Source organism: Silene latifolia, chromosome 9, assembly GCF_048544455.1.
Source record: "Silene latifolia isolate original U9 population chromosome 9, ASM4854445v1, whole genome shotgun sequence".
Taxonomy (NCBI): domain Eukaryota; kingdom Viridiplantae; phylum Streptophyta; class Magnoliopsida; order Caryophyllales; family Caryophyllaceae; genus Silene; species Silene latifolia.
Window position 1 is genome coordinate 218,135,483 of NC_133534.1, and position 25,866 is coordinate 218,161,348.

A 25,866-nucleotide genomic window follows, 5' to 3' on the forward strand; every position below is an offset into this window, starting at 1 on the left:
GTTGGTCTTTTCCGGTGGGTAGAATTTTTTGTAGAAAGCTAGAGCCAACTTCTTCCAAGAATCTATTCCAAGGGTGGCCTTATCAAGGCCCTTCAACCATTGCTTTGTGGTGCCGATTAAGGAAAAAGGAAATAAAACCCATCTAATTTGGTCTTGAGTCACGCCCGTTTGAGAGATAGCATCACAATAATCGCAAAAGGTTTCCATATGAGAATGAGGGTCCTCACTAGGCATTCCCCCGAATTGGCTTCTCTCAACTAGTTGGATGAAGGCGGACTTGGCAATAAAATTACCGGTGAGATGTTGCGGTGTAGGAGTACCATTTGGTAGATTCTCCTCGGTGGGTACGGAGTGTGACGAGAATTTTGGCATTGTAGGTGGATTTTGTAAGGTATTGTGTAATGGGTTTTCTTCTCCTTCTATTGCGAAAGGATTGACAAACTCACTAGTGGGTTGAACAACTTCACCAACACCTCTCAAATTCCTTCTAACAAGTCTCCTATTATTCGTCAAGGTTCTTTCGATTTCACGGTCAAAAGGTAACAAATCACTTTGTAACCTTCTAGACATGCAAAATATCAAACAACTCAAAAACAATTAGAACAAACCTTGAGGATTTTTACTTCCTCAAGGCGAAGAAAGACACAACTAATAACAAAAAGGAAATCTAAATCAAACAAACACCGTCCCCGGCAACGGCGCCATTTTTTGATCGAGTCCGTTTAGTATTCACAAATAGATAGATGTGGTCGTTGGTCACGGTCGAATCAAAACACAATTTATAGCTTAACAAGCAACTCTACAATTAGTAAAGAGGCAAGTAAAGGTCGGATCCCAAGGGACGGGAGTTGAAATGAGATTTCTATTGTAACTAGTGGTGTCTAAGGGGTGTCACAAATTGGGTTGATGTAGAAGGTTACTAAACTAGAATAACAATGAAAATAAACAAGCAAGATGAATTAAAGGGGGTGTAAACAATTGATTAAAGGCACTAGGGTGTCATGGGATCATAGGGGAATCATGGGATATGATCATACAAACATGTTCTCAAATTATAAGCAAGCAATTATTGTTGTGATGGATTGAGTTGGGTTATATCTTACAATCCTAGGAAAGTTTGGGTCCCGGAGCCGAATCGATTAGATTGTACAACACCTACAAGTCGACTTAATCTTCCCTACTCAACAACATGCATGGTCTAATGAGACTCGAGTTGGGTTATGTCTTACAAGTCTCATTGAAAAGATAGGAGATGATAGTAAATGCAAGGATTCATAGGCTTAGCATTTCATCAAATATAACATGTGCATGAGTTGAGATCAAAACAAGCAAGCAAATAAGATATGAAAGCATATTAATTTAAGCATGGATCATTCCCCATGTTGGTTTCCCCTAATCACCCATTAACCCTAGCTAAGAGACTACTCACTCATTATCATGTTGATCATGCTAGCAAGGTTGTCAATCATACCAACAATATGAAACATGATGAATAAATGAAAGTAATTAACAATAATTAAAAGGGGATTAAGAGATTATACCTACTAATGATTCCAATAATAAAGCAAGAATAATAGAAGTACTTGAATGCTAGATTGAGAGGTTGTCAATCTCCCAATAATAACCCAAATAATCTTCAATTACCCAAAATAAAGGATGAACAAAAGAGAGATTAAAGAACTAAAACTTGGATTAAAAATTGATTAATACTTGATTACAATATTGAAGAGAGATTTGATTGATATTAACTACACTAATTATTGATAAGAAGAACATGCTCCTCTAATTAGACTAATGGGGTATTTATAGTGAAAATTAGGGAGGATGCATTAGGGTTAACTAAGGGCTAAACTAGTAATTATACTTTTTAAGTAGAGCAAGGAGAAGCCGGTATTTTTGGAGAGAAGGGCTTCTCTTTTCGTAGCTTGAAGAAGACAACCCGTGCTGTGAAGGAATCCGGGCGGATTAGGGTCGGGACGGCCGGATTTGGTCGATGGAATCCGAGCGGATTCTGGGGAATCCGGGCGGATTGTTGAGGGGAATCCGAGCGGATTCCAGCTGGGACGCTCGGATTATGGCTAGGTGGGACGGGCGGATTGCTGACAATCCGCTCGGATTGTCGTCGCCGTGATACTTCTTCTTTTTCTTCCCTTTTCTTCATAAATTCCTTGGGGATTTCCTTGGGGACTCAAGGATCCTTTCTCAACATTGCTCTTCTACTATGATATGTACAAAGGCCTTCTAATCTTGTCTCTCCTTGATGCTTGGTCATTGGATTTGATCAATTTAGTCTTGTTTTGCCACGAAAATGCAAGATTCTTACTCCTTTCCTACCAAGGGATCAAAATCTCAAAGAATATGCAAAACAAAGAACTAAAGATAAGAAATGACCCAAATAAGCACTAAAAAGCATGGAAACAAGGGTAATTCGGGGGCTAAATATGCGCCAATTATGGTCACATCATATAGCCTAAGTACAACTGACAGTTTATTTTACTTGCAATCTGTGTATAAAGGCTTTTCAAAATCACTTAGTAGTTCTTCTACTATATTTGGCTCATCATAAACTCTTTCCTCAAACTGACTCATCATGTCTTCTAATCTATCACCCTCGTCGGTATTACGACCTTGATGACTATTTGTTGGAATTTATACTCTTTTTTCACCATGACGGTGCCAACAAGTGTATGTTCTATCAAATTCCCATTTATTCAAATAACGGAGTATTACGTCAACTTTGTGATGCATGAGATTATGACACATATAACAAGGACATGGCAACTTTTCATGATCTTCACTATTATTCTCTAAAGCAAATCTAATGAATTCCATAACTCCAGCAACATATTTTGAGTCCCCCAATTTTGACGATGTTATCCAACTTCGATCCATTTTTAAACACTAGCAAGGATTAAATAGATTATTACTAGTTTCGACAATGATAACAACAAAACAACTAAAGACATAATATATAGTGTAAAAAAAATTGTGAATAGAAGGTGAAACAACCAATGGAGAATTCATTAACTTGCGAATCATATAATCGTCAATCAAAATTAGGGTTTAACTTTACTGGGATTGAAAAAAATAAAACCATAATCAGTAAACTGAAAGTGACAAAATCAAAAAAACTACATAGTCCTTCAACAAAATTAGGGTTTAATTATACAAATTGATCCACGATTGAAAGAAAATAAAAAAAAAAATACCAAGCACACAGTAGAAAACTTACCAAATTGATGTGAGGTTGAAGACAATGATGCCGCTTTGCAGAATTTCGGCACGAAAGTCTTGGATTGTGGGATAAGTACTGGGATTATAAGAGCAAATTACCAAATTGATTAAGACGCCGTCGCTTTGAAGAAAACTTACCAAATTGATTCAATTATAATTATAAGAATAAGAGAATTTTGGTAGGTATATAATTATAAGAGCGAAATCAGATTTTCGGCACGATAGTCTCAAAATTTTTCCAGTTCTGGGATTGTGGGGATAAGTTGTGCGTGGTTATTTTGGGTGAGTGGTGGTATACAATACGGTGGTATGATGAGCGTTCTCTACTTTATTTTACTAATCAAGTAAATAACGGTTTTCTATATAAGCGTTCTCTATTCTTTTATTTGAACAACAGTTTCTTTAATCCTAAAAAACGCTCTTCACACAGCACAGTTCTCTATCTTGCGTTACTTATTCGCCCTTTTGTAGTAGTGTTTATTCATTAACATGGCTGCTATCCCCTTTAAAGCATAAGACATCTGAGCCATCTCTGTCTTCAACTCGTTATGACCATCTTCCCATATTTTCGGAGTTCCATTACCATCTTTGTCGTTAACCATAATTAACAACTTCCCAAGACAGATCTATTAAGGAATAAATCTAAACCTGGCTCTGGTAACCAATTTGATGTAAAACGCGTAGCTTTCAAATAAAGTTGCAGCAGAATTGTTGATTGTATTATGAGCGAGGCGTGTGATTGATGATATTGTGTGGATATTTGTGATTAAAGAACCGAAAATAAGGGATAGAGATAGCTAAATCTTGTTCGAACCTCGCGAGGTTATAGCTCGATTTGCTATAACTCAAGCTCGCAAGGAAGAGTCCTAAACTAATCTCGCAAGACTAATCTGAGTTCCTTACAAATTGTAAACTTTATTGAAATCTCAATGTCATCTGAAAAATAAGGCCACAACCGGTCCTTATTTATAGTCCTACTTGAAGTCATCAATCTGACTATAACTCTAATTCCTTAGCTTGCTAATTAAGCCATCTAATTCTTCTTAAATTAACTAGGAAATTTATTAAATAATAAACTACAACAATCAGATTTTTTAGAGCTAACAATTCTACTAAGATTAGGAAATACAGAGTTTCCTAATTTTATTCGAAAACAGCAAAATAAACTAAGTAGCTAATCCAACACGGTTTAGGACTAGGAAACCGTGCCTTCTCTTTCACGGCTGCTCCTATACGATCTAAGATTACATGTTAGCTAGTTGATCTGATTGATACGGTTTAGCTCCTTGCTGTCCAAGCTTCTTAATTCCCATCCCAAGTTAGCTCCATTACTTGATGCAAGCCTCATTTGAAGTCTTTCTTGGATGAGAAAAATGTCCTAACTAAGTAAGACCTCATTTTCTTGTTTCTTCGACTCTGCTTCTGCATCAGTACTAATAGGAAAGTTGTATATACAACTAGCCTAAGTACACGCATAGTTAACTTCCAACATTTTAAACTAAATAATTGTACTTTTCTCTCTCTAGACCTAGAGAGAGGCTTTTCTCTCTTTTGAGAGTTTAAATTTTCTTTAATAATAAATCAAAATTCCACTAACAATAATTAAACAATCTGGTCCGGTTCAAACTCGTCGTTAAAAGCTACCAACCAAAACAATATTTTTAACTTTACAAACTACTCTTAGTAAAGAGGTAAGTAAAGGTCGGATCCCAAGGGACGGGTATTGATGTAGGATTCTCAATTGTAAATAGCTATATCTTAGGGTGTCACAATTTGGGTTGAGGTGATGTGTAATCTAAACTAATCAACAAAATGAAAGTAAATTAATGAAAACAAAGCAAAGTAATTAAAGGGGTTTGTAAACAAATGATTAAAAGCACTAGGGTGTCATGGGTTCATAGGGGATTCATGGGAGTTGATCATACAAACATGTTCTCAATTAGATGCAAGCACTTATTGGTGTGATGGGATCGAGTTAGTGTATATCTTACATTCCCTAAAAATGTTTGGGCCCCGGAGCCGAGTCGTCTAGACTGTACAACACCTACAAGTCGACTTAATCCTTCCTATTCAACTCTATGCATGGTCTAATGAGGCTCGAGTTGGTTTATGTCTTACAAGCCTCATTGAAAAGATAATGGATGGTAAAAAAAATGCAAGGATTCATAGGCTCGCATTTCATCAAACATAACATGTGCATAGGTTGAAGTCACAACAAGCAAGCAAATTAATTATGAAAACATATTAGATTAAGCATAGATCAATCCCCATGTTTGTTTCCCCTACTTCCCCATTAACCCTAGCTAAGGAAACTACTCAGTCATGATCAAGTTTAGAATGCAAATAAGGTTGTCAATCATACTAACAAAGCAAAACATGACGAATAAATGAAAGTGATTAACAATAATTAAACAAGATTAAGAAGGAATTATACCTATGGAGATGATCCAAAATAATAAATCAAAGAATAATAGAAGTACTTGATGATTTATGGAAGGTTGTCAATCCTCCAAATAAACCCAAATAATCTTCTAATTACCCAAATAAAAGGAAGAACAATAGAGAAATTAAGGAAAGATTAAGATGTGATTAATATTGAGAATTGTGTTACAACTAAATTAAGACTAATTTAAGAGAGTATTAAGATTGGATTAGGAATTGATAAGATTTTGATGCTAATCTAGGTAGTACAAAGGGGTATTTATACTAAAGATTAGGTACAAGGATTAAGGTTACTAAGGGCTTAAATGAATATTAAGACCCTAAGAAAAATTGAGGAAATGCTACTCCTGAGGGAAATGCGCGGATCCTCCTTGCTAGTCCTGCCACGATCCGCTCGTCCCGTGCTGTGGCATGGGCTGTTCTGTCTTGGGACCCACTCGGATTAGGGGGGACGCTCGGATCCTTGCTGCACAGTCCGCTCGTCCTGGGTTCAAGCCACTCGGATCCTTGCAGTGTGGCACGCTCGGATCATGCTCGGGCCGCTCGGATCCTTGGGCAAAGTGCTTTTCTTCTTTAGCTCCTTAACAATCCGCAAGGATCGTGTTGAAGATGCAAGGATCTTTTCATCATTGCCCATTTCACTTTAATTATCTACTTAGGCCTCTAGTGTCGGTCTTCTTTTTGATGCTCGGTCATTAGATGCGATCCATTTAGCTCCATTTCGCTTCATAAATGCAAGGTTGACAATCCTTTCCTAACAAGGAGACAAAACCTCAAAGAATATGCAAGATGGGAAACTAAAGATAGTAAATGACCCAAATATGTGCTATAAAGCATGGAAACGAGGTTAATTCGGGGACTAAATGTGCTCAAATATGAGTCACATCACAATCATAGGTAGTGCTCTTTTGCATGCTTAGTTCTCAAAATCTTTTATCTTTAACGTTTGGTTTTCCCAACAATTTAATGATTGTAGAACTTTGTATTCTACTGGTTATTCCAATCAAAATTCCTTTATGTCCGAAACTTTGCTTTCAAAAGTAGCGAAAGCTATTTCGTCGCTTTTATTATTTCTTCTCTAGACGTTCCTCTTCTACTTAGCTTTTCTATATCAGAACCTTCCCTTTTCTCCCAGCTTTTATCCAATCTTTTCTCTAAAAAGCTCTTTCTTGCCTCAATATGGAAAATAATTACAATTTTTATACGAAATACATAAATCCTGCTTTAGAAAATATCTTTAATGATATTAACTTTAGAACAGAAGCTGCTAATAATTTGGGGATTCTAAGTGAGTGGAGATTTCCAAGGAGTGGAAGTGTTATTTCCCCTAACCCTAATGATTTAGGGGATTTTGTGGAATACTGGAGTAAGTATTTATTGGGGTTAGTGGATTATAGGCTTCTAAGTGCTTATAATGTCAACATAATACTTGAAGATTACTCAGCTACCTAGAGGACATGTGCATGTCAAGCGAATGGGTGATATTTATTATATTATCCATTTTAATGACATGCGTGATTTGCATGATGTTCTAGAACAAAGCATTATTGTTATTGATGGTGCCATATTGGTTTTGAAGAAGTGGCAGCTAGCTTTGGTTCCTAGAATTGTTACTTTCCCCACGGCTAGGGTTTGGGTGAGAGTTTGTGGTCTTCCTTTTGAGTACTTAAACATGAATGTTGCAAACATTATGGCTCAGCTCTTTGGGAATGATACAATTGTTGAGAAATTTGACAATATTTCGGAACATGATTATCTATGTATGAGGGTTTAAGTTCGTTGCGTAATCCTCTTAATCCGGGTTTTTTCTTAGCGCGTTGTGCAAACAAACTGAGATTCAGTTTAAGTATGATGAAATTTTCAAATATTGATGTGGGCGTATTGGACATAAAAGTGTTCAGTGTATTGAGGGGATACAGGATGTTATTGCTAGTATTAATAGCTCTTTGGAAAGAGATATTGATCGTGGGTTTGCTATATTCCAAACTAGGTATCAATTCACAATGTTTAATCTTAATCTTTGTGTTTTTCCTTCAACAACACAGTATGTTACATCTAGCTTTCGACTTGGTGAGCATAAAGGAGCTTATATCCCAGATGACTATCTCATTGAGCATGTTATCCGTTTTGATATGGGTTTGGTTGATTAAGGGAGAGTGTACCCGAGAATGGAGTTTGTTGTTAATGCTCTACCCCTTTGCCAGTCCTGTAATCTATGAGAATGTTGACATCCTAAATGAGCAGATGCAACAAGCACATGGGGATGAAGATGTTGTGGGTGCTAATGCTAATATAGAAGTTAATACAGTGGATCTGATGGTGCATGCAGAGGATATGGATCATCTGCTGGATCCTCAAATGGATCCGTGGATGCAAATGGGGATCAACTGGGAGCACATCTGATGATTCAAGGGAATGGTTCTCATCAGCTGGGTTTGCAGGTGCATACAAATGGCTTTATTCCATTAGAGCAGAAAATGGAGTTGGATCAAGGTTTCCATCAGGAAAATGGTATTTTGCAGACTCTGATTACACATGCAAATGGTACTATAGCAAATGGAGATGTGGCTGGGGATTTGGTCATCAATATTATTAAGCATTGCAATATTCAAAATGAGGATCTTTTGGTATGACCTGAAAAAATGGCAATCTTGTTTTTTTTATCCCATTCATAATCATTTACATAACAATGTTGAGTCTATGGCTGCTGATGCTAATTTTTTTTTTTGGTAAAATGCGAGCTGTATTATATATCATAAAAATCAATAATTACAAGCCTATAAACCAAATCAAACATATCAAATACTAAATTGGACTCAACAATATGAGCCAATCATACATCAATTCCTAGAGATTTTAACCAAACCTCATCTTGATAATCAATAGCCTGCTTATACTTGTGTTTCACATGGTGCTTGACATCCTCTTTGATCATCTGAACCACCATAGCAGGCATGAGTAGCATGGCATTGACCATGGCATTGTTTCGTTGAGCCCAAACCCGATAGTAGCATGCATTCAGAGTAAGAGCATAGACTTGTTTCTACACTTTTGTTCCTGTGATGGAGCAGTTCTATATTATTACATTAATATGGAGGACTGTTGATGTGACCATAATTGGCGCATATTTAGCCCCCGAATTAGCCTTGTTCCCATACTTTTTAGTGCATATTTGGGTCATTTACTATCTTTAGTTCTTTGTTTTGCATATTCTTTGAGATTTTGATCCCTTGGTAGGAAAGGAGTAAAAATCTTGCATTTTCATGGCAAAACGAGACTAAATTGATCGAATTCAATGACCAAGCATCAAGGAGAGACAAGATTAGAAGGCCTTTGTACATATGATAGTAGATGAGTAATGTTGAGAAAGGATCCTTGAGTCCCCAAGGAAATCCCCAAGGATTTCATGAAGAAAAGGGAAGAAAAGAAGAAGGAATTATGCTGAGATACAATCCGAGCGGATTGTCTCCAATCCGCCCGTCTCCTCACAGCACAATCCGAGCGGTTTCCTCCAAAGACGCTCGGATTGCACCGCCAGAATCTGCCCGGATTCTCTCCAAACCGCTCGGGTTCCATCGCCAGAAACCGCCCGTCCCGACACCAATACGCCCGGATTCCTCTACAGCACGATTTCCTCTTCTCCAAGTTAAAAAGAAAGAAGCCCTTCCTTCGGAAAATACCGGCTCCTCCCTGCTCAATCTAAAAAGTGTAATTACTAGTTTAGCCCTTAGTTAACCCTAATGCATCCTCCCTAATTTTCACTATAAATACCCCATTAGTCTAATTAGAGGAGCATGTTCTTCTTATCAATAATTAGTGTAGTTAATATCAATCAAATCTCTCTTTAATATTGTAATCAAGTATTAATCAAGTTTTAATCCAAGTTTTAGTTCCTTAATCTCTCTCTTGTTTATCCTTTATTTTGGGTAATTGAAGATTATTTGGGTTATTATTGGGAGATTGACAACCTCTCAATCAAACATCAAGTACTTCTATTATTCTTGCTTTGTTATTGGAATCATTAGTAGGTATAATCTCTTAATCCCTTTTTAATTATTGTTAATTACTTTCATTTATTCATCATGTTTCAATTTGTTGGTATGATTGACAACCTTGCTAGCATGATCAACATGATAATGAGTGAGTAGTCTCTTAGCTAGGGTTAATGGGTGATTAGGGGAAACCAACATGGGGAATGATTCATGCTTAAATTAATATGCTTTCATGGTTTATTTGCTTGCTTGTTTTGATCTTAACTCATGCACATGTTATGTTTGATGAAATGCTAAGCCTATGAATCCTTGCATTTACCACCATCACCTATCTTTTCAATGAGACTTGTAAGATATAAACCAACTCGAGTCTCATTAGACCATGCATGTTGTTGAGTAGGGAAGACTAAGTCGACTTGTAGGTGTTGTACAATCTAATCGATTCGTCTCCGGGACCCAAACTTTCCTAGGATTGTAAGATATAACCCAACTCAATCCATCACAACAATAATTACTTGCTTATAATTTGAGAACATGTTTGTATGATCAATTCCCATGATTCCCCTATGACCCCATGACACCCTAGTGATTTTTAATCAATTGTTTACACCCCTTTTAATTCATCTTGCTAGTTTATTTTCATTGCTATTTTAGTTAGTGACCTTCTACATCAACCCAATTTGTGACACCCCTTAGACATCACTAGTTTCAATAGAAATCTCATTTCAATACCCGTCCCTTGGGATCCGACCTTTACTTGCCTCTTTACTAATTGTAGAGTTGTTTGTGAAGTTATAAATTGTGTTTTGATTCGACCGTGACCCAACGACCACATCTATTTGTGAACACGAAACGGACCGATCAACTGTAACGCCACACTAGTCTGCAATAAGTTCGATGACAAACTTGTTGTAAACAAAGCCAAAGAAGAGGTGCTTTAATGATTCAGAAGCACTTTGACCAGGATGGCTTTGGCTTCTTAGGTCTGAGCCAGTCATAGCCTCTCCTTACAGTGTATCCTTGGGGATCAGGAGACCAGGTATTGTGAATATAGCCATCCTTCATAATTTCCTTCACTTTGCATATGTTTTTTCAAGTTAAAGTAGTGTCAGCAGGAGGCCGATAGTCGTACTAATCCTGCTGTTTTGAGATATATTTGATTAATCCATTTTATCCAAATTTATCAGACTTGCAATAAATCCAATCAACCAATTTAGCAATGATTTGAATGTTCCATGAACTCCGCCTTTTAATGCCAAGACCACCTTCATTTTTTGGGAGAGTGACATGACGTGACTCGTATTTATGCACATTTAGTCCCCTAACTAGCCTCGTTTTGTACCAAGGGGTTGACACGACTATTTGAGCTACCACTTGTCGACGAACTTATGAAATATCAGAAAATCGCTCTGTATGTTAAACATGCGGCCCAATCATCACTGGGTGTTTGGCAGGAGCTGCATAAATGAGGTATCTACAACCTTCAAAGCTTTGTTTGCCTCTCAAGGAATCAAACGCAAGACCACCCTTGCCTACCATCCACAAACTAGTGGGCAAGTGGAGGTCTCGAATCGTCAAATTAAGGCCATATTAGAGAAAGTGGTAAACAAGAGTCGAAAAGATTGGTCTCAAAAGCTACCTGATGTCTTGTGGGCTCTAAGAACGGCATATAAAACACCAATAGGCAAAACCACATACAAGTTTGTGTATGGCAAAGCTTGTCACTTGTCCCTCGAGTTAGAGCACAAATCATGGTGGGATCTCAAGGAAATGAACTTTGACATTGATATTGCTGGTGAGAAGAATTTCTCCAAATGAGTGAATTGGAAGAATTGAAGATGGACTCTTATGAAAGCTCAAGGATGTACAAGGATCAAACGAAGAAGTGGTATGATGCTAAGATCGTTGATAAGAAGATAAGTGTGGGAGACCTAGTTCTCCTTTTCAATTCAAAAGTAAAAGTGTTCCCGGGCAAGCTCCACTTTATATCGTCTGGACCTTTCAAAGTGATGGGTATCTCACCCTATAGCGAGTTTGAGCTTTGGAGCGAAGAGGGTGGAAGCTTCAAAGTTAACGGCCAAAGAGTGAAAAGATACTACCACGAAGACGAGAGAGGTACCATTAAAATACTCTACCTCGGGGACACACTTCCTGAGGAGGAATCTGTTTGAAAAACTATCTCAAGTGATAGGTTTGGCGGAGTTCTTCAAGAACCACCATTTGTAAATATTCGTTCCCTAAACTTGCCATGCATGTAGTTAGACCATGATATAGTTTGGATTGTTTAACTTGTGTTACTTTGGAGTTGGTGATGGGAGGTCACATTGAGTTGCTCGATGGTAGAATGAGGAATACAAGCGTTACCCTCACTTGGCCATTTCCCGACATAGTGAGTAGGTAAAATAGAGGAAAACAAGAGAAGACGGGCTAAGTGATGAATTAGGGTTTTATTACTTTGAAAAAAAGGAGCAAATCAAGCATAAGAAGGCCTCTGCCGGTGGATCGCCACCCGATGCCCCCCTCCCCCACCGGCACCAAGGCATTTCAAAATTGGAATTTAAAAAATTGAAGAAATCAAGTGCCACTCTCTGCCGGTGGACCGGCAACCGGCTGGCCCACCGGCACCGAGCACTTTATTTTTTGAGAAAAAACTGATCAAGTGAAGTGAAGGGGTGGTGCGAGCCGGTAGGCCGGCAGTAGGCTAACCGGGCCGGCTGGGAACACCACCATGAAGATTACAAGTCCAAATTGAGGTGAGATGAGTCACCAGCCGGTAGACCGGCAATCGGCTCACCGGCTGGGACTCCCCATATGTTGAATCCACGAAGGAAAAGGGAGAATAAATGCTCCCTACCAGTAGACCGGCAGCCGGCTCGCGGGAAAGGGACAACAAGTATGCTGAAAACATGAAGCAAAGGAGTGAAGAAGAGCTCTCTGTTGGTGGACCGGTAGTCGGTACCCCCACCAACACCGATCACTTTTTATTTTGAAGAAAAAAATCGATGAAATTTAAAAAATAAGGAACCCCCGGCCGGGTGACCGACGGCCGGTCCCGAGACAAGGTGGGAGCCCCTGAAACCCGAATTAAAACACACGACAACCCTTCTTCTCTTCATTATTTTTAAAATTCTTCTTCTCTGTAAACACAAATACTCACTCAAATCTCCCTCAAACTCAACCAATCCTTCCCTCACTCAAACTCATCAGTGGCTTCCAAGAGAACTCGAGGTGACCTAGAAAGGACTCAAGCAGAGTTGGTTGCGGCAGCGAGCTCGGATACGAACCCCGATCCTGATTTTTCGGGTCTAGAATTCCCCACTTCCACTCTAAAAGGTAAATTCATACACTTTAAAAATCGCCCCGTTCACTCTACTCGCTTTATATGCCGCCCTTCGATGAGAAACTTAGGGTTAGATAAGGAAACCGAAGTTCTGTCAAGGGTTTGGGGATGAAGGACATGTATAACTTGCATGAGAGAACTTATCCCCTGATGTGACTCGTATTTACGCATATTTAGTCTCCTAACTAGCCTCATTCCTACGCTTTCTAGCATGCATCAGGGTCGTTTCTTATCTCTAACTTCCTATTATGCATATTTTATGAGGTTTTATGCCCTTGGTAGGAGAGGAGTGCTAGCCTTGCTTAAACGGAGCAAAATTGATCGCATCTAATGACCAAGCAACAAGGAGAAGACCAATACTATAGGCCTAAGTCAACAAAAGAAGTAAATGGGCAATGATTAAGGACCCCCACGACCCCTAAAGGATCCCCACGAGTTAAGGGGTAGCCAAATGAAAGAAGAAGCAAAACTGCCCTTCAGGACATGCGTCCTAGAGCAAGGACGGGCGTCCCTATGGTAAGGACGGGCGTCCCCATAGTCAGCCCGGACGTCCCCAAGGCAGGATGGGCATCCCACAGAGCAGGAGGAGTGTCCATCAGAAGGAGGTCGTGCGTCCCATGCAAGGACTTGCAAGGCGTTGGACTTCATTTAAGAGGCTTAATCCTCATTTAAGCCCTTAGTTAACCTAATACTTGTACTTCGTATAAATACTACCTTGTAATAGGAGATTAGTAACAAGTCAATTAGAGATTAGACATCAATTAGCGTAATTACACTTTAATCCTTCTTTAATTATTGTTCAAGAATTCTTAGATCTAGTTGGGTAATTGAAGATTATTTGAGTTTTTATTGGAGAATTGACAACTCTTCACATCAATCAAAGTTTTCTTCTATTATTCTGTCCTTTCCATTTGATCATCTTAAGATTGGTATAATTTCTTTACTCCTTACTTAATTATTGCTTATTTCTTTACTCTTCCATCATGTGTATACTTGCTAAGATGATTGAAACCATTGCAACATGTTTTCCATGATAATGAGTGCGTAGTTCCCTAATAAGGGTTAGTGGGGGATTATGGGAGTTAATGATGGGGTAGATTTATACTTAATAAGTTCATATGAATGCTTGCTTGTTTTAATTTCAATTTATGCACATGTTATGCTTGATGAAATGCTTGATTGACAACCTAACATAATTCTCTTATCCTTTCAACAAGACCTGTAAGACATAAACTAACTCAAGGCTTGTTAGACCATGTATATAGTTCAATAGGGAAAACTAAGTCGATGTAGGTGTTGTAAAATTTTGTTCAACTCGGCTCCGAGACCTAAGTCTCCCTAGGAATTGTAAGATATAAACTAACTCGATTCCATTACAATAATAATTGCTTGCATCTATGTAACTTATTTATGTGATCTCATCATGATTCCCCTATGAACCTATGATACCCTAGTGTTTTTAATCAATTGTTTCAAATTCTATTTGCTTTCTTTGCTTTGATTTCATTTATTTAGTTTTCCTTTGTTAAGTAGTTTAAATTGCCAATCTCAACCTCAACCGAAATTATGACACTAAGACATAGCTATTTACAACCGATAAGTCAATACAATACCCGTCCCTTGGGATCCGACCTCTACTTGCCACTCTACTAAGAGTAGTTTGTTGAGATTATAAATATTTTTTGAGGGCATAAAATATGTTGGACCATAATTATATAAGTTTTGATAATGACAAGTATTATGATTTGTAATATGTTATACACTTGTGCTTGTAATTGTTTGTTAAATGGTGCATATCTTAGTTGACAATTACCATGAAGACTAATTATGGTTTTAGCATATGATGGAATTCTCATGATGAATTTGGAGCTTGGTAATCAAGTTTGGTTATGGTTGTTTTGCCTATAACCATAGAAGACTAAATCAAGCAAAACAATATATTATTTGATGGGAGCTCAAGATGAAGAGTTTCTAGATCAAAATGAAGAAAGAAACCTATATTTGAAGATCTCATGAAAATTAGGGATATAGGATTTCATTCTATAAATGGTATGAACAAAATGGTTTTTGAGAAAGTATGGTTATAGCTATTTCATCTCTAACCTTACCTATCAAAGTTCTTGGTTATAGCTATTTGACCTATAACCATAAACGACTTATAAGAGAGCACAATCTAAGCTTTGGATTCACTTATTATTTCGAAAATTAAAGTGATATTTATACTATATCTTTTCTAGATGAAATTGGTAATATAGATTATATTAATCCTACTGATTTATCATACAACTTATGGGTTGTTATGTGATCTAGGGTTTCTAATCATATTATCTTAGTTTTATAAATTAAAACTAATTATTATTAGGGTTAAAATTAGAGTAAAATGGATTATGGCCATATCACGTTCTAGTAAAAAATATCCTAGTAGTAATTAGGGTTTTTATATAAGAGGTATTTCATAGATAAAAATAAAAGATTTGACCTAGCCCACTTCAAGATTTTTCGGACCAAAGGGGCACTACTACAGATACAGGCTATAACAACGGTTAAAAATTGTTGTTATATAAAAAAGCGGACGTTGTTAATGCGTCCGTTGTAAAAGGTTTTAACAACGGTTGGTTTTCTTAAGGAACCCGTTGTTAAAACTATTAACAACGGTTTCAAGTATAAAAACCCGTTGTGGAAAGTGTGACTCAATTTTGGGGGAAAGTTATAACAACGAGTTGTAATATACAAAACCGTTGTTATAACTAAAGACAACGGGTTGTTTATAAATAACCGTTGTTGTTTGTTTTTAAAAAAAAAAAAAAATTAAATATTCCTAGATGCATGCATAATTACGGCCCGTTATAATTCCGATGCATGAATTATTACTGCCATCCCTGTGCATATGAATGGACAATATGGAATGAGAAGGGTTAGTAATAAGATTTGAAGCAGCAAAGAGAGATATGATGATGATTATGGCACAACTTCCTAACATATATATTAATTAAAAAACAACTCAAACCACACATTTCTTAGTATAAATACATGCATTATCTCAACTAACATTCCATTATCTCACTATACATCTCCCAAACCCTAACTGCTAAAACAAACTCCAAATAAACCCTAATTAATCTTTCAAACAAACTCCAAACTCCATCAACAAAATGAATGATATCATCCTTAAGTCTCTTACTATGATCGAGAACAACAACAGTTTCATCCGCCGGTTGCTCCACATTGAGGAAAGTTTCAGGAGCTACCTTGTGGATGCTCGATCCCATCTTGAAGGACGCCAAAAAAAGATGGCTTGACAGAGCAAAGAAAGCGATTGCGGCTATATGACGATATAGCAACTGCTGAACGGAACCTCCAAATAGGCAAGGAGGAGAGGATGGATATCATAGAAGAAAATAAGACTCTCTATGAAAATATAAGAATTGCATTTTTATTAATGTATTTTTTTTTTTTAATTTATGTATATATATATATATATATATATATATATATATATATATATATATATATTAATTATGTTTATCATGCATTCCTCTCTTCATCTTGCTTCTTCTTTGTTTTAGTTTATTTAATTTGTTTTACTAGCTAATTAAGCGAACAATACTTAAAGAAATAACATAATGATCGATAAAAACACATACATGCAAATGAAATAATTAGAAAAAGAAATAATGACGATGAAAGACGATGAAACCAACAGTGACGGCGAGATTTACCTGATAATTAGAGAAAGTAAGAGACAATGAAATCAACAGTGACGGCGAGAAGATAAAGCGACGATGAGAAAGAGAGAAAGAGACGATGAGAAAGTGTGTGTTTTGTGTTTGTGTTTGTGTTTGTGTTTGTGTTTGTGTTTGTCTGCTGTGTTTGTGTTTGTGTATTAAGGTTTGTGTTTTGTGGCTGTAGCTGATTTGTGTTTGTGTGGTTTATAGTTTGGAAGGTATTGACAACGGTTATTAAACAAAAACCGTTGTTAAAACATTTTAACAATGATTGTAAAACAACACTCGTTGTCAAATAAGTTTTAACAACGGGTTTCAAAAGTAACCGTTGTGATTACTTTTCACTAACTTTGCGTCAATTTTGCGCCAAATTATTAACAACGGTTGTGCATGTGTGACCCGTTGTTAAAACTTATAACAACGGTTGTTATAACGATACCCGTTGTAATTAATTTCAGTAAAATTCGCGCCATACATTCTACAACGTCTATTGTGATTTTCGTGAATAATCGTTGTTAAAGGGGCATTGTAGTTGCCTGGATTTGTAGTAGTGGGGGTGGCTAGGGTTCGAATCTTTGACCTAGTTTTAGGTTTTTCTACTCCTATAAATACCAAAGTATTTCATTAGAAAAAGTAAGACACTCATTTGAAAAAACTTTTGCAAAATATTTAAGCATATTTCGAATTCAATCTCTTCATATTTGCAAATTATTTTTGAAACCCTAATTGTGTCCGAAGCTAAAACCGCGTGCCTCTCTTTAAGTCAATCATTCTCGTTCATCTCATTAATAGGATAATAGTACTCATTGTATTCATACTCGTTCATTAACGTGAACCCTAGTAGAATCTAGTAGTACTTTCTTATTAACATAAGATAGAAATCGAGTATTTAACGATACTCAAGTTGAGTTACAACTATAGTTAGTTGTACGAGTTAGATTGATAATTTGTAATCCATAGAAAGGTACTAAAGTTATTAATCGAGAATAGTGGACGTAGGTTTCGACTTGTGAAACTGAACCACTTCAAAAATTTCGTGTGTCTCATTTATTTACGCATTTAATGTTTCATTTTCACACATACGATAAATTAATTAGTCAAGTTTAATTAATAAACTTCGAGTAATTAATCAATTATCAATAAATCGAAAAAGTGGGCAAGAGTTCTACATACTCAATTCACCTCCCCCCCTCTTGAGTATATATTTTTATAGACTCTTCAATTGGTATATGAGACTCGTGCTCTTGATAGCCTAATAGCTAGGGGTTGATCTACTTTTTCATTTCTTTATTTATTTTTTCCGCTACTATATACGTGTGAAATGGATTCCAAATACCTCAAATGTTCCGTCTTTGATGGGAAGAACTATGGTTTATGGAAAAACATTATGACACACTACATTAAAGGTATTGATTGGGAATGTTGGAGAATTGTTCAGAGGGGTCCTATCAAAATTTTGGTAGGAACGACTGAGGGTCCTTCCTATGAGAAAAAAGAAGAAGACTATATCGAGGCTGACTACAAGAAGGCAGAAAAAAATTCAAAAGCGATAAGTCTACTACAAAATGGCATGACTTCAACTGAATTTGATCACTTTTCTTCTTATACGACTGCCAAGGAGATATGGGATGGGTTGGAATTGGCCTATGAAGGAACGTCCATTGTTAAGAAAAATCGTATTGATCTTTTGATACAAAAATACAAACTATTTTCTATGGAGCCTAATGAGACACTTGATAGCATGTCAACACGGTTTTTAAGTATCATAAATGAACAAAAAAATCTAGGTCGCACTTTTCCGACTGAAGACATAGCTAGAAAAGTTCTTAGAAGCTTAACAAAAAAATGGCGTCCTAAGGTCACTGTTATGGAGGAATGTCGTGACCTCACTAACCTCTCATATCAAGAACTCATTTGAGCCCTAATTGCGGTGTAAACCCTATGGGTAGGCAACAATGCACTGGATCTTGCAGGACACTTTAAAAATATCAAAAGATCTTGAAAAATTCTGAAAATTTGTGGTAATTTAATTTGGATACTAAACTAAGACTGAGCCAAATTTCATGAATTTTGAAGAACTCTAAGTATTTTTTATGCTACCTGAAACAGCCTGAAATCCTGAGATTTGCAGACAGACTGATTCAACTGTGAATGTGACTTGTTTGAGTGACTCAAGGATACAACTAAGACCCTAAACTCCCTCAGAATATTCACAGGGGATTTAAGATTATAACTTAACAAAATTCAGACTCAAATCCACATATTGACACAGGATTTAAACTGGACTTTGCTCAACACAATTAAAATGAACCACAGTTGAACACAAGTTCAAATTAATGATGCCAAACTAACTTTGATCAATTAACCACAGAGTTCACAGGTTAATCATCAGGTCAGGTTTCTAAACTACAGTTTAACACAAGTTTGAAAGAAATGAGAGAAGTCTCAAGGCTAATTTTCATTCAAAAACAATCTGCTTAAAACAGATGAGACACAGGTCCTTATATAGTCCTTGTCTTTGCATTACAATTCAAAACCCTAGCGTCCAATGGTCCAGAATTAATCTAAGATGAATACACACAACATAAATTATCTTACAAGCTGGTAATTAAAGTGAACAAGTGAAAACAAAAAGCAATTGGGTAAAACAGACTGAAATAAAGCATGGTTGCAGGCTGTCAGTGTCAGTTGTCCTCTTGTGCACAGTTTGCTGTTTATTTGGTGTCTAGCTGAAGTCAAGGCTTGTTGTTGTTACCTATGGCAGGCTTTATAGAAAAGTTGCAGCAACTCTTCTAAAGGAGCCTTACAAATGCCTCACCAAATAAGGAAATGTTGCTTTATGCTTTATCTCTAACATGTGATTGCCTTGCTTTCCTGTTGCTGGAATTTCTGCTGAATTACACTTCATTTTAGGATGGCTGGTAGGATACTTAGGGACCTTGCTTGGACTATCAGTTGAGGCCTGCTCCAGCTGGCCATGTAGGCAGCTGATAACTGGACCTGGTGAACCTCTTAACTGGTTGAATTGGGGGTGGTTCATTGGGTGTTGCTGGAACTTGGACTGTGGCCTGATCAGAATTGGGTACCCCTGATTCAGCTCCTGCTGCAGCCTCCCCTTCTTGAAAAGGGCTTGACCTCAAGCCTGGTCCCTCTTCATCATCAGACTCACTATAGTAAGGACTCAGGTCTGCTATATTGAATGTGTCATGTACCCCATACTCACCGGGAAGGTCTATCTTGTAGGCATTTGAACCAATTTTCTCAATGACCTCTAAAGGACCCTCTGCCCTAGGCATCAGCATGTTCTTCCTCTTAGCAGGGAACCTCTCCTTCCTTAAGTGGATCCATACAACATCACCTGGCATGAATTCTTTCTTCTGCTTAGGACTCTTGGCCTGCTTCTTATACCTGTCATTGGCCTTTTCAATTTGTCTCTTGACAGTTTCATGGAGCTTCAGCATCTGCTCCAACCTTTTCTTAGCATCATAGTCCTTTTCTTCCTTAGGAACATTTGAAAGATCTAAGGGCATCAGAGGATTGATCCCATAAACCACTTCAAATGGACTGTGACCAGTTGCAGATGCAGGAGCTCTGTTGAAAGCAAACTCAGCTTGTGGCATTTTTAAATCCCAGTCCTTCAAAGACTTGCTAACAATGCATCTCAATATCCTTCCCAAGGTTTTATTAGTGACCTCAGTTTGGCCATCTGTCTATGGGTGGTGTGAGGTACTAAACAACAACCTGGTATTGAGCAGCTTCCACATGGTCTTCCAGAAATAACTCATGAACTTGACATCTCTATCTGAGACTATGGTTTAAGGAACCCCATGTATCCTGACAATATTACTGAGATAAAGCTCAACAACATTCACAACATCCTCAGTTTTTTTTACAGGCTATGAAATGAGCCATTTTGCTGAACCTGTCAACTACAACCATCACTGAATCATTCCCCCTTAAAGTCCTTGGTAAGGCTATGATAAAATCTATGCTCACATCCTCCCATGGCTTGTTTGGCACTGGTAATGGTGTATAAGGGCCTCCTTGGAATGAGCTCTTAGCCTGCTGGAAGATGGATCATTTTCTTAGCATCACCTGGACATCTCCCATCATTCTAGGCCAATAGAACTGCACCTGTAAGATGTCCAGAGTCTTTTGAACCCCAAAATGACCTCCTAAACCATTGGAGTGGACTTATTTGATCAGAAGTTCCCTGTATGAGCCTCTTGGAACACACAACTTGTTTCCATGGAATAGAAAACCTTTCTGCAGCAAGAATTTAGTTCCCTGAACTTTAGTTCCTTCTGTTTGAGCCAACCAATCTTCATAGAAATCAGGATCATCTTTATACAGCTCCTTCATAAACTCAAACCCAAGAACTTTCTGTTCCATGACTGTCAGCAATGAATATCTCCTAGACAGTGCATCAGCAACAATGTTTTGCTTTCCCTCCTTGTACTTGCTTGAGAATGTGAAGGATTGCAAGAACTCAACCCACTTAGCATGCCCGTGATTCACTTGGCTGGCCATTGATGTATTTTGAGCTTCATGATCTGAATGAAGCACAAAAGGTTTTGGCTTAAGATAATGGCCCCAATGCATAAGAGCTCTGACAATGGCATAAAACTCTTTGTAATAGGTGGAGTAGCTCGGCTTGGCTCCACTCAGCTTCTCACTAAAGTAAGCCACTGGTTTTCTTTCCTGAATCAGCACAGCTCTTAAGCCAACTCCACTGGCATCACATTCTACCTCAAACAAATAGTTGAAATCGGTAGCCTGAGAACAGGTGCCTCACACAGCATTCTCTTGATCAGGGTGAATGCTTGTTGAGCATTCTCAGTCCATTTGTACTCTCCTTTCTTCATACACTCAGTGATTGGGGCAGAAACAAAGATCAAGTTCTTAATAAATCTTCTGTAAAAGGAAGCAAGGCCATGGAAGCCTCTTACTTTAGTGATGCTCTTAGGGATCGGCCAAGATTTTATAGCATCAATCTTATCATGATCAACAAAAATTCCCCTCCCGGAGATGATGTACCCTAAGAACTTGATCTCAGAAGCCAAGAAGGTACACTTCTCTAACTTTCCAAACAGCTTGCTGCCTCTCAGGATTTGGAACACTTTCTCAAGATGGCTCAAATGTTCTCCTATGGATTTGCTGTAGATGAGGATATCATCAAAGTATACCACAACAAACCTTCCCAAACAAGGCCTTAACACTTCTGTCATTAATCTCATAAACGTGCTGGGGGAATTTGATAACCCAAATGGCATAACCAACCACTCATAGAGCCCTTGCTTAGTTTTGAAGGCAGTCTTCCACTCATCACCTTCTCTGATTCTCACTTGGCAATAACCTTGCCTAAGATCAATCTTAGAAAAGATCCTGGCACCACTTAACTCATCTAGCATGTCATCCAATCTAGGTATAGGGAACCTATACTTGACTGTGATATTGTTGATATCTCTGCTGTCAATACACATCCTCCAAGTGCCATCCTTCTTAGGCACCAATAGTGCTGGGATAGCACAGGGACTCAGGGATTCTCTTACAAACCCTTTACTAATTAGCTCATCAATCTACTTCTGCAATTCTCTTGTAGCATTAGAATCACACCTTTATGCAGGTCTGTTAGAGAGTACAGATCCTGGCACAAGGTTAATCTGGTGCTCAATACCTCTTAGTGGGGGCAATCCACTAGGTAATTCAGTAGGGAAGACATCCTGGTATTGCTCCAGTAATGGTCTAATCTCTGCTGGCAGTTGATGCTCCACACCCTCATGAATCTCTTTGGATAGCAAGATAAGAACAGGTTGCTCTTGCTGTATTTTCTTGACCATTTCTCCTTCAGATAGAAACAAGACTCCATTGAGCCCATCAGTCACACTTGGACTCCCATAGTTCTTCTGATTAGGTGGTAGGGGGGTCAAAGTGATCTTATTACTACTTTCCTTGAAGGAATATGTATTGCTTCTTCCCTGGTGGATAGAATTCTTATCAAATTCCCATGGTCTACCCAACAGTAGGTGGCAAGCATCCATAGGGACCACATCATACAAGATCTCATCCTTATAAACATTGCCAATTGAAAATGGAACCAGGCATTGTTTGTCACCTTGACTTCTGCTCCATTGTTTAACCATGTGAGCTTGTAAGGGTTGGGGTGCTCCTGGGTGCTAAGATTGAGTTTATTAACCATGGTGACAGATGCCACATTGGTGCAGCTTCCCCCATCAATGATTAAATTGCATACCCTTCTCTAAATAGTACATCTACTCCTGAAAATGAGGGATCTCTGATCCTTCTCCAATGGTGCCTGTTGAGAGTGCATTACTCTCCACAAAACAAGACTATGGCCTGTATCAGGGTGAGCCAAGAATTGTTCCTTGTTGGGTTCCTCCTCAAGAGTTGTCTCCTCATTCACTGGCTCCTCCTCATACTCAACTGAACCCTCTCTTTCCCACTCTTCTACTTTCATTGCTGTCACTGCTCTCTTGGAAGGACAGTCCTTCCTAAAGTGACCATACCCTTGGCATTGAAAGCATTTAATCTTTTCTTTGGCCAGAGGTGAGTTGGACTTAGGGAACATGGGTGCCTTCCCCTTATCTCCTCCAGCTTGGGATACTGGTTTAGGTGGCTCAGCAATTTTAACACCAGTGTAGGGTCTAAAGACATGTTTGGGTTTAGGTGGGGCAGGTTTAGACTTCCCCATTTTTTCCACTCTGAGTGCCAAGTTTACAACATCATCATAAGACCAAAGTGGTTGCATTCTAACCTTAGTAGCCATGTTCTTGTCAAGCCCTTCTAAGAACCTAGCAATCCTTTGTTCAGGCTTCTCATTTATCTCACATTGTAAGGTTAGCTGTTCAAACTCTCTCAAATAGGTCTCAAGTGGTCTCTCATCCTGCCTAAGTTTTGACAGCTTGATGAACAGATCCTGGGTATAATCCTTGGTAACAAATTTATCCAGCATTTTCTTTTTAAGCTTAGACCAAGATCTAATGGGTTCTTTCCCTTCCCTTAACCTCTGATGTTTAAGGTTGTCATACCACAGTGATGCATAACCCTTTAATTTTAGCACAGCAACTTTACAAGCCTTAGTATCATTGTAATTTTTGAATTCAAATATCTTTTCAACATCCCTAATCCATTCTAGTAAGTCATCAGGATTAAGACTACCAGAAAAATTAGGAATTTCTACCTTTAGATGCTTGTCTACTTGCTCAAAAGCCTCCTCTTGGGTTCTGATGCTTTGCCCAGACTCTGACTCATAACCGGGTGGTGGTTGTCCTCTCCCTGCTCCCATAAAGAAGCCTCTGCCTCTGCCTCTTCCTCTTGGAGGTGGTTGCCTCCTGGGATCATGGTTTGGAAACCTTTGCATCACCACATGAACAACATTGAGTAGTGTGTCTACATTTCCTGCAAGTGTTTCTATTCTGGTTTCAATACTAGCAAGTCTCTCTTCACTCATGGTTGTTTTTGTGTTTTTAATGTAGGTAGGGATAATGATCTCACAGCTTCTCTCAGCCCAAGACTAACACAAAGGTGAAATTGTGTTAAACCTGAGCTCTGATAACCAATATTGCAGTGTAAACCCTATGGGTAGGCAACAATGCACTGGATCTTGCAGGACACTTTAAAAATATCAAAAGATCTTGAAAAATTCTGAAAATTTGTGGTAATTTAATTTGGATAGTAAACTGAGACTGAGCCAAATTTCATGAATTTTGAAGAACTCTAAGTATTTTTTATGCTACCTGAAACAGCCTGAAATCCTGAGATTTGCAGACATACTGATTCAACTGTGAATGTGACTTGTTTGAGTGACTCAAGGATATAGCTAAGACCCTAAACTCCCATAGAATATTCACATGGGTTTTAAGATTATAACTTAACAAAATTCAGACTCAAATCCACATATTGACACATGATTTAAACTGGAATTTGCTCAACACAATTAAAATGAACCACAGTTGAACACAGGTTCAAATTAATGATGCGAAACTGACTTTGATCAATTAACCACAGAGTTCAGAGGTTAATCACCAGGTCAGGTTTCCAAACTACAGTTTAACACAAGTTTGAAAGAAATGAGAGAAGTCTCAAGGCTAATTTTCATTCAAAAACAATCTGCTCAAAACAGATGAGACACAGGTCCTTATATAGGCCTTGTCTTTGCATTACAATTCGAAACCCTAGCATCCAATGGTCCAGAATTAGTCTAAGATGAATACAAACAACATAAATTATCTTACAAGCTGGTAATTAAAGTGAACAAGTGAAAACAAAAAGCAATTGGGTAAAACAAACTGAAATAAAGCATGGTTGCAGGCTGTCACTGTCAGTTGTCCTATTGTGCACAGTTTGTTGTTTATTTGGTGTCTAGCTGAAGTCAAGGCTTGTTGTTGTTACCTATGGCAGGCTTTATAGAAAAGTTGCAGGAACTCTTCTAAAGGAGCCTCACAAATGCCTCACCAAATAAGGAAATGTTGCTTTATGCTTTATCTCTAACATGTGATTGCCTTGCTTTCCTGTTGCTGGAATTTCTACCGAATTACATTTCATTTTAGGATGGCTGGTAGGATGCTTAGGGACCTTGCTTGGACTCTCAGTTGAGGCCTACTCCAGCTGGCCATGTAGGCAACTGATAACTGGACCTGGTGAACCTCTTAACCAGTTGAGTTGGGGGTGGTTCATTGGGTGTTCTTTGGAACTTGGATCGTGGCCCGATCGAATTGGGTACACCTGATTTAGGTCCTACTGCACTAATGGCTCATGAACTCAATTTAAATGCTGATGAAGCAGAAACGAGCACTCGAAAGAGTATGGCGCTCGCAAGTGAAAACAATGAGTCCGATCTAGAGGATGAAACTGTGTTGTTTGCCAAACGTTTTAGGAAGAAATTTTTCAATTTTAAACAAAATAAAACGCTTAACAACAATAAGTCTTCTAACAAAAGGTCTTCTGATTCAAAAACTTCTTTTGCAAATAGAGGTTGCTTCAAGTATGGTGATTCTGAACTTATGATCAAAGATTGCCCCACGTGGAAGAAAATAAAAGACAAAACCCAGAGAGACAAAAATAAGAATGAATTCAAGCAAGTCTTGATGGCTTCATGCTGGGGAGATCTAGA

General features: G+C 38.1%; 1 protein-coding gene across 1 annotated transcript; it reads left to right on the top strand.

Moving 5' to 3' along the window:
- The first annotated feature begins 11,482 nt into the window (after positions 1-11,482).
- On the top strand, positions 11,483-11,839 carry LOC141602232 (uncharacterized). Its single transcript, XM_074422537.1, has one exon. It carries the CDS (start codon positions 11,483-11,485, stop codon positions 11,837-11,839), a length of 357 nt encoding a protein of 118 aa, XP_074278638.1.
- Positions 11,840-25,866: the final 14,027 nt, after the last annotated feature.

Bases quoted from the DNA above. Each gene is read 5' to 3' on its own strand.
- LOC141602232 (XM_074422537.1), top strand. From the start codon at position 11,483: ATGAGTGAATTGGAAGAATTGAAGATGGACTCTTATGAAAGCTCAAGG.